At 42.2% G+C, this 15,363-nt stretch overlaps 1 protein-coding gene and 1 long non-coding RNA gene across 2 annotated transcripts in view; one reads left to right on the forward strand and one right to left on the reverse strand.

Moving 5' to 3' along the window:
- The window catches only part of SATB2 (SATB homeobox 2), a 136,395-nt gene that overhangs the window by 66,706 nt on the left and 54,326 nt on the right, over positions 1 to 15,363 (forward strand). The window contains exons 6-7 of the mRNA XM_055812866.1: positions 786 to 888; positions 13,574 to 14,046. Of these exons, the coding sequence (XP_055668841.1) occupies positions 786 to 888; positions 13,574 to 14,046 (576 nt within the window). The remainder of the gene's footprint in view (positions 1 to 785; positions 889 to 13,573; positions 14,047 to 15,363) is intronic.
- On the reverse strand, positions 12,639 to 14,415 carry LOC129785056 (uncharacterized). The gene is made up of 2 exons (XR_008748539.1): positions 14,290 to 14,415; positions 12,639 to 13,364 (listed from the first exon to the last, which is right to left on the reverse strand). It is a non-coding gene; the product is annotated as an uncharacterized LOC129785056 (long non-coding RNA).

The raw sequence follows: 15,363 nt of genomic DNA on the forward strand, positions 1-15,363 counted from the left end.
TCTCTGCTTTAGTTCGCTTGTATGTACTAAGAGTTGCTCAGAGGGAATTCGCAAGGCAGGAGGGTTAAGCAGGTGATATTTCAGTTTTGTTGAGCTTTTCTGTGGGTTTTGGCTGTTCTGTATTGTGCTCTGTGTAGTTCCCATTGCTCAGAATGGTACTCTCAGTTTCTTTTCTGGGTGATTTTTCACACAAGGGTTAGTCACACATTTCTATAAGTTACCTTAATTTAACTTATTTGCCTAACTGTTGTTCTGCAGTGAGTAGCACGGATGTTCTCCAATTCTTGGCTGTGTGGTCTTGCACATTTGGAAGCAGAACAGACACATCTGAAAAGCGTTATTTGGATTATGCATGCTGCAGCATCTAATCTTACCTTTAGGATCTGGTTCCTAAATTATGCTTGTTCTTACCTGGGCGCAGTGAGCATGTGTTCCCCAGCATGGCACTGCCTGTTGTTACGGAACTGAGGTTTAGATATTGTAATACCAAGTACAAAGTAAAGTAGAACTGCCCTCCCCAGCTTGAGCTGCAGGTCTCAACCTAAGTTCTGTGTCTTTTTTGCATTATTATGAAAAATAGTAGTAATTATTTTTAAATTTGTATTATGACTGGGAATTTAGAATGGAGAATAAAACTAAATTTTTGTACTCATCAGACACTTCGTTTGGTTTTGAAGTCAACTGGATTCATTGTGCACTTGCATGTTATTCACTTTCCCTGGAAAAGTTCTGTAATTGTGGGAGATACTTTAAAATACTTTTTTTCTTTCTTTCTGTACTTCCAGAGTATGATTTCATCCATTGTAAATAGCACATACTATGCCAATGTGTCAGCAACGAAGTGCCAGGAGTTTGGGAGATGGTACAAAAAGTACAAGAAGATTAAAGGTAAATTGATTTTTTCTTTCTAAGAAAGAAAAACTTAACTTTCTAAGTTCTTGAGGTTCTGCTGACAGTTTGAGATTATTTGCTTTAAGTAAAAGTGATAATAAGGTGTAATAATATTAGTGAATTTGCCCACAAAGAGGGCACAGTCACAGCACATTTGAAAATAAATCTGATACTTCACAAACAAGGCTGGCATGAAAACACAGGCCACTTAAAACATGCTTAAAATATCCCATTTAGCTGTGCTGAAAGACCAACTGTGTTTTGAATTAAGCTAAAACATTTTAGAAAAAAAATAATGTTCTCATATCTCAGGATTTAGAAGTTAAATTGCTATGTAGATTATCTTAGTTGCATTTTATTCATGCAAGCTAAAAAACATCTAAGTTATGTGTACCCTTGCTCTCTGTTTTCAGTACTGCAAAGTGTACTGGCATTCCTGCTGTGTTTTATCATGTGGAATCTGGATACCAATAGAGGATTTAATATGTGATTGTTAAGAGACATTGCTAAATAATAAGGTGCTTATTTTTTTTTCTTCTACAATGACCTTGTATTAGTTTGTTAGCAGTGAATGCCTGAGGCAGTAAAATTATTTTTTTTTCTACCTAAATGGATCCCACTCTCACCACTGGAATGTCCGATCAACTTCTAGTAGTGCGTGTAGTGATGTGACAAGCATCTGTCATGCGTAGTCTGTTCTTTTATTCATCCTTCCCTTTGGGAAGAGGGCTTGGGTGTGTACTGGGCCACTTGTTTTGGTAGGTTTTTTGTTTTAAAACGCACGTGTGCTTCCAGCAGGAGTTTGGGGATAGCCAAAAGATTTTCCCACAATGCCAACTGGCTCTTCTCTCTCCAAAAGTCCGTCAGCCTTGGAGATTAGCTGTATTCTGTGATAGGTTTTTTCATAGCTCTTTTCTCAGTTATACCACTGAGGGGAAGTTTCATTGTCTGAAAGAAGACGTAGGCTATTTTTGTTGTTTCTGCCTGTGATCCTTTCAGCAGCCAGGAAAATTGTAACAGGATTCACAAGCATTATGCAGAAATAGGGTAATGTCCTGTCCTTCTTGAGAAGCCGTTGTATTTATAGTTGCATGGAGATTAGCATCTTTCAAAAAGTGCGTACCTTCTTTTTCTCTTGAAAGGCTGGCATACGTGAGCTGTGGAAGGTTGCTTGTTTAGTTTCCATCAGGCAGACTAGAAATCTGCGTAATACGACAAAGAGACTGCTGCTTGAGTTAGGAACACATGAAACAAAATTGCATAAAATACCAATAGAAGTTCTGAGGCATCTAGTTTTCCTCTGCATGCCTGGCTTGTGTGGAGCATACCTGTAAGACACTCAGCCCGGGGCTTTGCAGGGATTAGGTTTTTGCTATGGGGGAAAAAAAGAATGTGTTATGGTAAAATAATATGTGTCTGGAAGGAAGATGGTTCAGGCAGAAGTTGAAGTGACAATGCAGATGAGGAAATGGAGGTGTTGCTTTTCATCTACTAAAATGATTTAGGCTTGAAGTAAAAATGTCGATTGGACATTTTAGTACATGGTTACCCTCATGCCAAAAAAACAGTAGTTTGTTCTCTCTCTAAATTGCTGTTGTGTGACTCAAAGTGTTTCTTTTCTCTAAATGGTGTCTCTTAATAAAAGAATTTTGTTTGAAGTGCTCTAACATATCCTCTTGTGTAAAAGACAATCAAAAGGAATCAAACAGCTTCAAGGTCACCACCGTTCGCTATTACTTGCAGTTCTAGGAGAACAGAGGCAGGCTTCCTCCCTGTCCCGTCCCCCCCTTCTTTTTTTCCGAACTGGGCAAAGGTGCCAGTTGCAGAGGCACTGGAAGCCCTTGTAGTGTCCTTAACTGTAGAGATGCCACTACAGTTTCTGAGTGTTTCTAGCACACTGCCATCTTCCACTTTCTTCCATTCTTAGAGCATTGAATTCTTTAAGCTCTTACTTTTTCCTTAGTAAGTGCACAGTTAAATTGTTAAGTGCAGTAAAAGCAGAAAGAAACCTCAATCAAGAGGTCAAGGATCCAAACCTGAAGAGTTTGCCAGATAACTCCCTATCTGTGCTATTCAGGGAGACACAACCAGTTGTTGCTGTTTGGAAGTATATGTATGTATTAGTAGGGGGAGAAAAAGGAAGGTTAAGGTATGTGTGAAGTAAACACAAGCTGCTATAAAGCAGTTCAAGTAGTGTTGATTCATCAACCGTACCAATGGGAGAGAAAACAAAGAGTCTATGGCAGGTACAGTGGTGCATGGAGAATAAACAGCCGTGCAATTGCAGGGCAGTAACCTAAACCCCCTGGAAACAGGAAGACTCCTGCGCTTCTTTCAGTGGTTTCCATTTCTCATCATCTCTGTTTTCATGACGTTTTGTTTCTTATCTGTAGCCAGATAGTCCTACAGGACAGCTCAGTTAGTATGAAAAATCATTGACTTGAGTTACCTGCTTGGGTAATTACATGCTCCTTTAATAATAATTTAAAAAAAGGACTTAGATTTTCCATGAGGGTGGATGAATGATGCAGCAATTCATTTTTCAGATTGTCATCTGGGTATATTGGGTTAAAGTATAGTTTAGAGTCTTTGGGTCCAGCACCCATATCCCTGTGTAACTAGAGCTGTTTATTAGAAAGTAAAAGCAAAAAAAAAATCACATAAGCTGTGGTAAATGCAAAATAGGAAGGGGCTTCAAAATAACTTTATTGACGTCGCAAACTAAACGCAGCCTACAGTGTTAAATGTGTTTCCTATTATCTGCTAATGTCTGTTTTAATAAAACAGTGGGAACTAAATGGTTGCTTCTTAATCAAAACCATGATTTCCTAAACATAAGCTATGTGATTCTGTTACAAATTGCCACATACAGATCTCCTAGGTCAAACTTTTTTCCTTTCTCATAGAAATAAATAAACGGTAAAATAGTTATACACTCTAGAAGATAAAAGTAATTACAGCTGAAGCCAGGCGAATATAAAAAGTTCTCGGGGAAAAAAAAAAGAAAAAAGAAACGCATGGGGTTGCCGAGTATATAGTTAATGTTTAAATAAATATAAGAAAGTGAACAATCAATAATTCGATATCATTAGCAACAGATGTAAAAGCTCTACACAAATGGAATTGTATCAGATCTCAAGTAAACATTCTCAGTTTGCATTCTGTTGAACTCACCGAAAAGACAGCTGAACTATTTATGCTTGTAATTTAAAAAAAGTTTTCAGTTGGTTCAGCTCAGCATGGTAATTTTGTCTTGTGTCAAGGCGATGCTAGAATAAATTTCTGCTTGAATTTTTTCTGCTATCCCACCCCAGCCCCTTAAGGTTTTTAGACCTTCACAGTTTACTCAGCGGCACGAGACTAAGTATACAGACAGATTTGGGAACTGGCTGGTGTGAGTTTGGAGGCTTTTTGCTTCCTCCTGGCTCAGAGCCTACCACTTGGGATCCGTGCACGGGCATGAGTGAGTTTGTAACAGGATGTCCGCTCTTTGCAGTCTCCTTGGGATGCACATATACATTTGAAGGAGAGCTTATGTTAACACTGTTCTAATGGAAAATGTATAGTAGTTGGGAAACAAAAAGCTTACGGTTCTGTGACCTTTCTCTTCCCCCCATGGATGTCTGTAATCATTTGGGGTGGTAATTAAGCCAATTAGTTTGTATTATAATTTTGTTCAGAATATGCACCGTGAGTGAACTCAATATTACTACATGAGGCCTTTTTTCCCCACTCTTTTTATTTACTTTTTTCTTCTTCTTTTTGAGGCTATGAGGCATTTTAATACACAGTCGTGCATGCATGATGGTGTTTAAGTGTGTTTAAGCCTACCTGAATGAAGAATCAGAATTTCCCCTTTTTAATAAAGGTTACGTATTAATTGATGGCAACTGCACAGCCATGGCTTAGTCGAGGGGTTCTCCCGCTGTCCAGCCCAGTCCCACAGGGATACTCCTTTCAATCTGAGAACCATTAGTCTGGTTTCTCTAGATGCTGAACTTGCTGAAGCTGGGAGAAGGTACTGTCAAAATTTAGGATTTGAATAATTGTTTAAAAGGCTTGCATTGGTTCTTAATTTGATGAACAAATGGATGCACAAACAAAAATAACACTTTGTAAGTAATGATATACGTATACATTTGTAGTATGTATGGAGAGAAGCATTTCAGAACTTTGCCGTGCAACTCAGATCATTGGCAAGGGGTCATACCTGTACCAGTTACCTACTCATTGCCCAGAGTTTTGGGTTTGTAGCATTCCAGATATTTTTTAGCTCTGTTTCTCGGTAGATATTTCACTTCTCAGTGTCGTGTTTTCTATTTTTATCAGAAGGACTATCACTGCATCAGAATTCTTTCACAACTGAAACTCTTAACTGGTGTGAATTTTTTCTTTTTGCCTGGTGACACAACTTAGCTTGGTGGGAGGAAGTTAGGAAGGCGAAGGGGAGGGATAAATACGTTGTGAACTTACAAATAAAAAGATGTATTTTCTTTGTCTGCATATTAAGAACATTTCACTTCTGCTCCTGCCGTCAGTGGCTGTCAAAATACAGCTTTCTGTGATGTGAGTTCTGAGGCTGTGGCTGTCCCAAAGTTTTTGTGAAATGATGAGGCTTTTCAGTTTAAAGGAGGAGGGCTCAGTTATTTCTATTTCAGCAGATCAGGAATGTAAGAAAAAGCGTTAATGGCTTCCTTAAATTGAGAATCTGCTTTGGCTGCTCTTTGATTTTTCCAGTATTACTGATTTGTTGTTTGTGTGCTGTTTTATTCTTGAAAGTGTGTTTGCTTACTTCCCATAATGGATAGACAGAGCAATCTGTTTGTCTTATCATGTATTCTAGAGCCCGTTGCAGGTTGAGAGAGGTTAGGAACAGGATTCAGAAGGGCTCCCAGCTTGCTTATTTCCAGGCTGAAGGAACCTAGGATTGCAGCACGGTGATAATGCCAGTGTGAGTCTGGGGAAAATTGTCGTTATGTGCTTTGAGGAATAGTTTTTAATTGTTCCTCAGAAGCAGATGTTGTGGAAGCCTCATGAAAAGGCACACCAGATCTTTCCCAAGCAACATTTTTGACTTTTAAAAATACCCTATTTATTGGTACATGCGAGCGTATATCTCTCTCTATAGACAGAAGGGTTTGTATATATGTATGTACATATATATATATGCACATATAGATCTTGACCTTTTACCTTTTGAACGAACAAGACTGAGGCAGAAATACTAAGTTTTTTAAGAAGAGATTATTCCATGCGTTGTTTGGCTGTTGGTCGCAGTGCCAGTTAGGGTCATTCAGGTCAGCTGTGTGGCTCTTGACATGACTGTAATTTTTCCTTTGCTTACTTTTGCACTCCAGACTGTGTATTTATTTCACTAAAAATAGGATTTTCCTCACTTTCTGAAGGAAACGGGAAAGAAAATAGCATCATTCGCAGGCAAGCTTTTCAGCATCTAGGTGACATACATGACCTGAAGATCATCTCTGACTCGGAGACATCCCCTTTGTTTGTGGCCTGCTGTGCTGTTGTATGAGGACAGGAGTTCATTGGCTTCGCTAATGAGGATAAAGGGGCATCTCTCTAGAAATACAAGTTTAAGGTTGTTAAGATCCGGCAAGAGTTATAGACCCCTTGACTGCTATTTTCCACACCCACATCAGCATTTTGTATTTCAGCATTGTCCCTGACGTTAAGTGCCAGTTGGGGGGATGTGTGCGTGTGTATTGTTACGAAACAATTTACCCACTGCAGTGCGTTCCAGGGGCGCTGTGGGCTGTGGCCCTCCTGGCTATTCTCTCTGTAAAGAGAATTAAAACACACCCTCTGGGTTTTTTTGTTTTGTTTTGTGTTTTGTTGTGTTTTTCTTTTTCCCCTACTTAAGCTTAACTTTTATCTAAAGTAAATGCATATATGACTTTCAACTTTGCATAATGTCTTTCATGCCTTCTGTCTGCTTTGGAGCAGTGACTCTCACTCTTAATAGTATGTGTCGTGGCAGAAGGGTACGTGCAGTTAGCTGAATGCCATCTCTTGCGCGTGCGAGTGGCTGGTGCTGCAGCCATCGCTGCTTCAGGGAACATACACCAGTACAGCAAAAGCTGGGAACCTTTCTCAAAAGAGAAACTGCCTAGCCACTTGTCCCATGCCTTGTCCCTGCTGTGCTGCGACATTATACCTTTCTTAATTAAGAGATACTCGCCAAACCTGCTCAAATAATGTCGCTCAACTTCATGGTTTTAAGATGTCTCCTGTTCCAAGGACAGTGCTCTTCTCAGTGAGGACTGGTTGTGTGCTGAGGCTGGGACTTCTGCCCAGCCACCCTTGAATTTTTAGTAAAGAATGGTCATCTGTTTTCTAAAGAGAAAACACTTTTTTTAATCTGCAGAATTAATTTTCCTTGATATTTAAAAACATGTTTTTGTGTCCTGCCAAACAGCAACACGTTAGCTCAAAAAGAAAGGAGGTTTTGGAAAGTGAGCATCAGTGGAGATTAGATTGACACGGGAGGAAAACCTGAAGCTTAGGTACAGGCATAAGCTTTCCCGGTGTGAAAGCTGAAATATGGCTGTCCGTGATCCCATGGATGTCATGGAATACCTTGCTCTGAGAGCAGAATTGAATTCTGTTTACTCAAAGTATCTGAAAAGTTTATATGTCTGCTGTGATGGTGTATGGTGTTTGTGTTCTGTCCCATTCCTTTCACCATCTCTGATGTTACAAGTCAGGAAGAAATGCATACGTATCTCCTGGGGGGGTTGCACAAGGGATGGGGAGTTTAGTACTGAAACAGCAGGACAGGCTTCTGTCTGTCACAGTAGTTGGACAGAAAGGGAGATAATTTTATATCAGGTGAGAACATCAGTCAATCTACACCAGCACACTCTGTGTTTCTGTTAGACAGTTCTGAGTGATGTTTGCCCTGCTTCTCCTTTTCCATTTCACCTGACCAATATTCATGCATTAGACAGGTGGTCACCGAAGCCCGTTTGACATGATGCTTTTCTCTGCCAGATGGATCTGACATGTCCTGTCTACAAATGATGTTAACGTGATTATGAAGAACTGAGATGATACTTTTATGTGCCCTCCTGAACCCGTACAGTAACCCCAAAATAATCTAAAAATAAGATAATAGGCTAAATTCTTCTCTTCTGCAAGCACCTTTGGTAGCAGTGTAGTCCAGGGAGAGCCTGTGGGAGGAATGTGACTTGCTATGTTTAAGCAGAATTGACAGAAGACATGTTAGCATGTCTGTGTCCCAAGGGATGACTTGGATCCAGTCTTCAGGACAAGGGAGGGAGAAGGCCAGCTGCACAGCGAGTCAGCGATGTTAGTTCTCTGCGCTTAGTTCACCTGAAACCGATGCTGATCGAAGGCATGCTTTTAAGGATGGTTCTTCTAAATACAAAAATAATGATTTGTGCTTTGGTGGGAACTGAACAATTTGCAACACAACAAAGAACAGACAATGGCCTTTCCTGTCTGTTTTCCATTAGGCTTGGATGAAGGCCTTTGCTACTCACAGCCGGCGGCCAAACCATTTCTGTATGTGCTCTATAGCTGTTTTGAGGTTATTTGCTACCCTGCAGGAGTAGAGGAAGGGAAAGGTTTTGAAAGTTACAGCTTCTTATCAAGTCTGCCTCTCCAACCAACCTGTTTTTTCTCTGGTCCTGACTGCAGGAACAAATGGCCCAGGCAGAGATCAGTCACTGAATGAAGTCAGTGAATGACTTTGGGTAAATAGGAAGTTTAGATGTTGAATGAAAATGAGACTCTTCAGACCAGCCCTTTGCACTGAAGTGGTTAAGTGGGCTGTGATTAAAAGAAATAAGTAATTATCCTAATTATAGATTAAAAGATACAGAATTACCACTTTAAAAGCTCCTCCTGTGCGCTGGAGTTGTTCCGTTATTTACAAAGTGGTAGTTGATAATTATGTAGCATAAGCAAGAGGGCACCCTCTTGGTGTCACGCAGCAGCCCTGTCTCCCCGAGGCAGCGGGTGGTACAGTGCCCGGGAGTGCTTCGTCCCCTGGGCATGGCTCCAGAGTTCAAGTCTTGCTCCAGTGAGTAGGATGGTGCTAAGCCAGGAGAAGCTGTGGGAACCTTTCTCTCTCGAGTGTAGCGCAGGGCACATCAGAGTTCACAGAGCTCTCCCTGCTTGGCCGTGACCACTGCTGGTAATGGCTTTTATGATCACCAGGTTTTAAATAATAAATGAAACAAAGCAGCACACTCTGGAACACTGGAGAACAGCCCTGGGTGGTGACATCCTGTCACAATTGAAGCATGGCAATTCTGCCGGCTAGTAACTTATTACAAAATGTTTCTTTACCAGCCCCTTCCTACTCTGGGGTGAAGTGCCTGTATGCCTGCGGGACTGAAAAGCTCAGGACTCGGTGGGCCATGGGTGCTGGTGGGTCCTCTGCGTCCCCGCTGCAGCGCGGTGCTGGGAGACATGTTACACTCTTGCTCTTGCTGCCGCATCCGTTATTGTGCATAGGAATTTGGTTTCCAGTGCTGTCAGTCAATTCCGTGCTGCTCATAAGCCCGAAATGCCCCACAGGCTGTTTGTCAGAATGTTCCTATTAACAACTCAGTGAAAATAAAGGGTGAGGGGAAGGGAAGGTGGAGAAATAAATCTTATTTTAAATCTTTTGAGCTGGTTTTATTTCAAATGGAAAGTTGCATGTGGACCACCCCAAGCTATTGTGCTGTGGACTGCGTCAGCTGCTCAACTGCGCAAGGAAGATTTGGGTAGAGGTTAAGAGCATCGCACAGGGGAAGGGTGCGCTGGAGTCCTTTTGTGCTGTATCCAGGAAGTTTCTAACTCAGTATGGAGTTGAAATACATTGACACACGTGGTAATCATTATAAGAAGAGAAAGGAACATTGAAATACGACAATTTGCTGCTCCCATTCTGGGGATTATGTTGGTTTCTGACTGTCTTGCAGAGGTACTGGTTGGGGGAGTGGGGGGCGGGTTATAGGGAAAATGAAGGGCAGATGCTATCCTGGAGTGCTCAAGAGCTGCTTGCTGAGCTTAGCACAGTACCTGTTGTCCAGATACCTTGCATCTGCCAACCTAGTGTATGGCTTTGGAAGGGTGGGTGGCTCTGAAATGCAACAGTGCCATTGTACTTGGTGTAAAAGAGCTCATCAAGCAAAGAGCTGCAGAATCGCGTAGCAGGCAGCGTGATGCAGGGAGAAGAGGGGAGTGCTGCTATGTCTTTTGCTGTGGTCATACCACAGATGGAGGTGGGTAACAGCCTCCTGAACCAGCTTTCGTTTAACCAGCACAGGCGTCACTAGCAGAGGGAAGTTTATCGGCAATACTTGAATGTAGACAGCACCCAGTTTAAGGTCCTGCTGCTCTGTCTTCACTGCTTTGTATTCCAATATACTCAAGTACTAGCCAGTTGATACAGGACTACAAGAGCTGTGAATGTATCCCCACTTGGAGTGGAGCAAGAGCAAACAAGGGAAGGGTAAGGGAAGGACTGTAATGGGGTAGGAACGTGGAAAGTGGAGGATGCAAATGGAAAAACCCTGTCTGAGGAAGGGCTGAGGCAAAACACTGGTGTTGCAGCAGCTTTGTGGCTCCTGTATCCCTTTTTTCTTAGAGCATTCCTGGCAAGCTGGCCTGCTTCCCAGGGCAGTGCCAGTCTCCATCTCGGGGTTGTCTCAGGCTTGCTTCTGTCCAGCCCCACAGAGCCTTACCAATCCATAGCTACCAAGGAACAACAGGGAATCTGATATGGGCAATGTGTTAGAGAAGAAAAGAGTCTTGAGGAGTTGAGTAATGCACATTTTTTCCATCCAGTGTAACTGTTAGTGGTAACCTTTTATTATTGAAGTGGTTGAAGTGACTAGAATCTGGTTTGTTTATTGGGAGTATATGCGTGGCTATATAGTCTTGTGTGATCGAAAAAGGAAACTGATAATAAGGGAAAAAATACACCTATGGAAGCAGGTCAGGTGATGTCTTTGTGTAATTGTAATTCCAAGTAGCACTGCAGAGATTAACAGCCTGGCAGCCTTTTCATCTTAAACTTTATTTTTATAGGGGTTTGTAACTTGGCACTAAAGTCAGGAGTGGGTGGAAACTTGGCAAATGTGGTTCAGCCCAGAAAGTGAATGTTATTTATATTTATTTCTCACCAAGTTTTCAAAAACACTTGGTTACTGTTTTTGTGTTATAACAAGTAGTAATTTGTTGGTTTCAGTGACTTATTCTCTGAGTGTTCCTTAAACTACAAAATAGATCAGAACTTATTTCAGCTCTTCTGAAACTCCTATTTGAAGGACTATAGATTTCTAGGGGTTTAAATGAAGACCAAAAGCAGTTCTTGTTGTGTTTTCCTGTAGCAGGATGCTCCAATTATTTCATGTACACTGAGCAATGTTTTTGTTCTATTTACATCAGATTAATTCTGGACTGCCAAGTAGCTGCTGCACCTTTGAATAATTACATTTGGTTTTGCTGGCAACTGTGTGTATTTACTGACATTACCCAGGTGCAGGCTTACTGCGGAGAGGCTGAGGAGGCAATAGTTAGTGTGGCCACGTCGGCTCTGAGTTGTCCATGTCGCAGGATGTGGTCTGGGGCTGTGTCAAAGTAGTCCCTCTTCCCCACTCCCCTGCCCGCACACGACATCTCTGTATCGATGCCAGCCCCATCCCTGGTATTAACACTACTCGTATTTCACACTTCACCTTGATGTCATGTCCGTCCCTAAAGCCAGAGACTAGCGGTGTAGAGCTTTCTGTACCTGGCTTTCAGGGAGGCCTGCTGACATCATGGGCAGCAGCGTTTGAACAGGAATTCTCAGTATTTTCAGCAAACTGAAACACAGCATTATGTCTCTGGCAGCCCGTGAGTAACGTAGCAGAATGGTCATTTGCTGATGACGGTGTTTGTGTGTTGCATGCATGGCATTGCCTTTCATAGTTGAAATATACTGCACAAAAAGCACTGACTTAGTTGGGTTGAAACATTGGCTTTTGTGGGAGAATGGAATTAATAATTTTCTTAGAAATGCTTGATTTTTGTTTTAAAAGATTTGTTTAAAGATATTTTTTTTATGGAAGGTTAAAGATGTTGTGGGTTTTTCCTTCAAAAGAATGGCAAGAGTGAGTTAGAAGAAAATCTTGGGTTCTAATTCACCTAGTTGTAAAATTCAGTCCTTGTGATGTTCCAGAATGGCAGCTCTGAAGATAGTAACTGTGTGTGTTTGTGTGTGTTCAGGGCATGACCCCCTCCCCAGTGAGAATTCAGCCCTCTCTGTCGGAGATTAGCTCTGGAAGGTGAAAAGAGCGGTCTTCCTATTTAGAAGGAGACGGAGAAAGTCATCAGTAAACTGTCATCCTGAGTATTAACTGTGTAAAGCTTCAAAGCTTTATATAGATTAAGTTTAAAAAAAGAGTTCAAAGCCTTGTGCAGTTGTTAATCATTACACAAGTTATAATAGTATTATGGTATTTATGAAATGAATCCTATCTTGTTATTTGCTCAGAGCAATACAGGGATGAGGTAGTAGTTTTCTAGTTGTATGATACGCATCCCTGAAAACTTTTTTATCAGATCACTATATAAATGTCTATGCATTTGCATGTAGTGAGGCTCGTGGAAACTGCAACGTACTGTAAAATGACTTCTGATTACTTAAAATTATCTAAGTAATAATTGTATTTGTGTACTTTTTAAACTTCATATTCTATTTCAAGTACTACTTTTAAAGGAAGCTTAGTTTTGTAATATGTGTATTTAGTTTTGCAGTTACATGAAAGCTATTGCAATATCGCTGACATAGGAGATTTCAAAGGGACAGTATGTATCAGCTTATAAAACTACAATATATGCATTTTGTGTGTAGCATTTCATTTTTTGTAGCATGGTGTCACTTAGGGATCGCTGGTCTTTGTTGTGCTAAACAAAGGTTGTTTGAAGAGAGTGACGTCCGTTTCTTTAAAGTAGACCTTCATGCAGAGATGCTTTAAGGTTTCTGGACTGACTCGAAGCAGTGAGGCTTTGGCTAGAGGAACACTGCTTTCACGTTTTCTCATGTGTGCATTGCACGGGTTTGCAGCATGCTTTCACGCAAGCAGCGTGATTCTGCTGTAGTGACCTGGGTGACCTGGCGTTACCAGACCGCTTTATCCACGCAAGGTGCTGTTATGTCAGAAAAGATAATAGTTGCTGAGTTCGTAAGGAGGAGCTGTTCTGTGAGCTGCCCAGCGAGTGGCCTGGCTTCCGTGGGGTTTGTGTGACTGGATGCTAATTCAGGTTTCTTTCCTTCACCTAGGTGCCAGTGGTGCTGGAATATTGACCCCTTTTAACATTACTCATTTGGGTGTGAGAGATCCAAAAGTTAGTGACAGTGTAAATGTCCAAGCTAATTTCTTCAGGAAATGAGTCTAGAGAGGATATCTGCTGCCAGTTTGATAGGAGGCTTCCTGAGCAGTGGGTGATGCCTGAGAAGTCCAAAAGAATGTTAATTATTGTTGTTGCTTTTACTTTGTGCTGCCTTTGCTTATGTTTCTGTGAAGCTTTTATGCAAGTGTAGCTTTGCAAACTAAAGCAGTGGCTGTTGTGTACGGTCACCTGCAGTAACCGTTACCCTAATGGTCCTCTTGTAAGTGCAAACTGAAATGACAGCAAACTAATTTTTCTCTTTTAACAGTGGAAAGAGTGGAAAGAGAAAACCTTTCAGACTATTGTGTTCTTGGTCAACGTCCCATGCACTTACCAAATATCAACCAGCTGGCAACCTTGGGAAAAACTAATGAACAGTCTCCTCATGGCCAAATTCACCACAGTACTCCAATCCGAAACCAAGTGCCAACGATGCAGACAATGATAAACCCTGGGCTCCTGTCTCCTCAGCTCAGTCCACAACTGGTGAGGCAGCAGATAGCAATGGCCCATCTGATAAACCAACAGATTGCTGTCAGCCGGCTACTGGCTCACCAGCACCCGCAAGCTATCAACCAGCAGTTCTTGAATCATCCGCCCATCCCTAGAGCTGTCAAACCCGAGCCATCAAATTCGTCGGTGGAAGTCTCTCCAGATATTTACCAGCAAGTCAGAGATGAGCTGAAGAGAGCCAGCGTGTCTCAAGCTGTCTTTGCAAGAGTAGCATTCAACCGCACACAGGTATCAATTTCTGTTTTATAACCAGGAAGCACTGAGGGGGCAGAGTTGTGGCTCTTGTGGGGCTGTGTGGTTGCTGCAGATCGAGGCGGGAGGTGTGCCACAGAAACGGGTTGACACCCCCTGCCACCACCACCCCTCGCCCCCCCCCCCCCCCCCCCCCCCCCCCGCCCCGTTGGGCTTGAACAAGGCTGTTTCTTCCTGGAGCAGCTGCTCATTTGCCTTTGGTCTCCCCCGTGCCGTTACCTGAGCTGTGCTCTCCGGCAGTAACACTGCTCCTGCAGTTCTTCCCTGAGTTCCTCTCTGGGCATATAAACTTCTGTCCCTGCCTGGTGGCCAGGAAGAAGGAACAAGAGGCAGTGAGAGTCTGAGGTGTCTTTGGGTCTCTGTCACTTCCTCAGTTCCTTCCTGTGTTGCAACTGATGCCGCAACAGTGCCAGGGGCTCCTGCCACCAGAAATGTGTGAGACAAGTGTGCATAGGCCTAAGGACTGCCTGCTGGGGAAGATGCCTGCCATTTGCAGCACATCGTGTTTGATTTCATACATCTGACACAGGTTTTCTCACTCGCCTGGTGAAATGCAGATGTTGAAATGATCACACGATAACATCAGCTTAAGCTTACGACCTGGTGTACAGGGGAGGAATGTGTGTCCAGGAACACTGGCCGTTGACATGTATCCTGCTGCCAGTCAAGGCATACAAAGTATGAACTGTCAGTTTTGTGATGCTCTGTAGCAAGGCTAAAGAAAGGGAAACTGGCTTAGCATTTAATATTGGTACAGATTTCTTTTGTGCAGGTAGGAGTTGGTCTTCGAGGTAAGCTGTACCAGTGAGAGAAAAAAGGAGTGTGTGTATGTCTCCTGGAGGTCTGTCCCTTGCCCCATACAGCACCTTTGTCTGATCTGGATTAATGATTTTCTTTGGCACTGCCATTTTGGAAATGCCATGTTATGAGGGAACTAATTAAAGTATGGAGCACATTTTTATTACTTCCCTTCTTCCATTAAATTCATAAGATGGCTGCACTCAGAAAAAAACATTCACTTCCAATCAACATGACTTTGAGTTCTGGGGTTAGCCTTGAGGATATCAAATGAAAACTACATAGGAATGTATGAGTATTTCCTCTTTAAAATGCTGCTTTTAATTTGGAAAAGCTTTTCATCCCTCTGGGATCATAACCCGTTGTATATAAAGCCTGGTATAATCAAGGTAGATGGTACTGACAGAATGACATACTCTGAACTTGAGCGGGAGGTCAGCAGTAATGTTGCCAGCGAGGGTTTTGCCATTGTCACTGAACAGGAGGCTCAGCTTC

This window comes from Falco peregrinus, chromosome 8, assembly GCF_023634155.1.
Source record: "Falco peregrinus isolate bFalPer1 chromosome 8, bFalPer1.pri, whole genome shotgun sequence".
NCBI classification, from domain to species: Eukaryota; Metazoa; Chordata; class Aves; order Falconiformes; family Falconidae; genus Falco; species Falco peregrinus.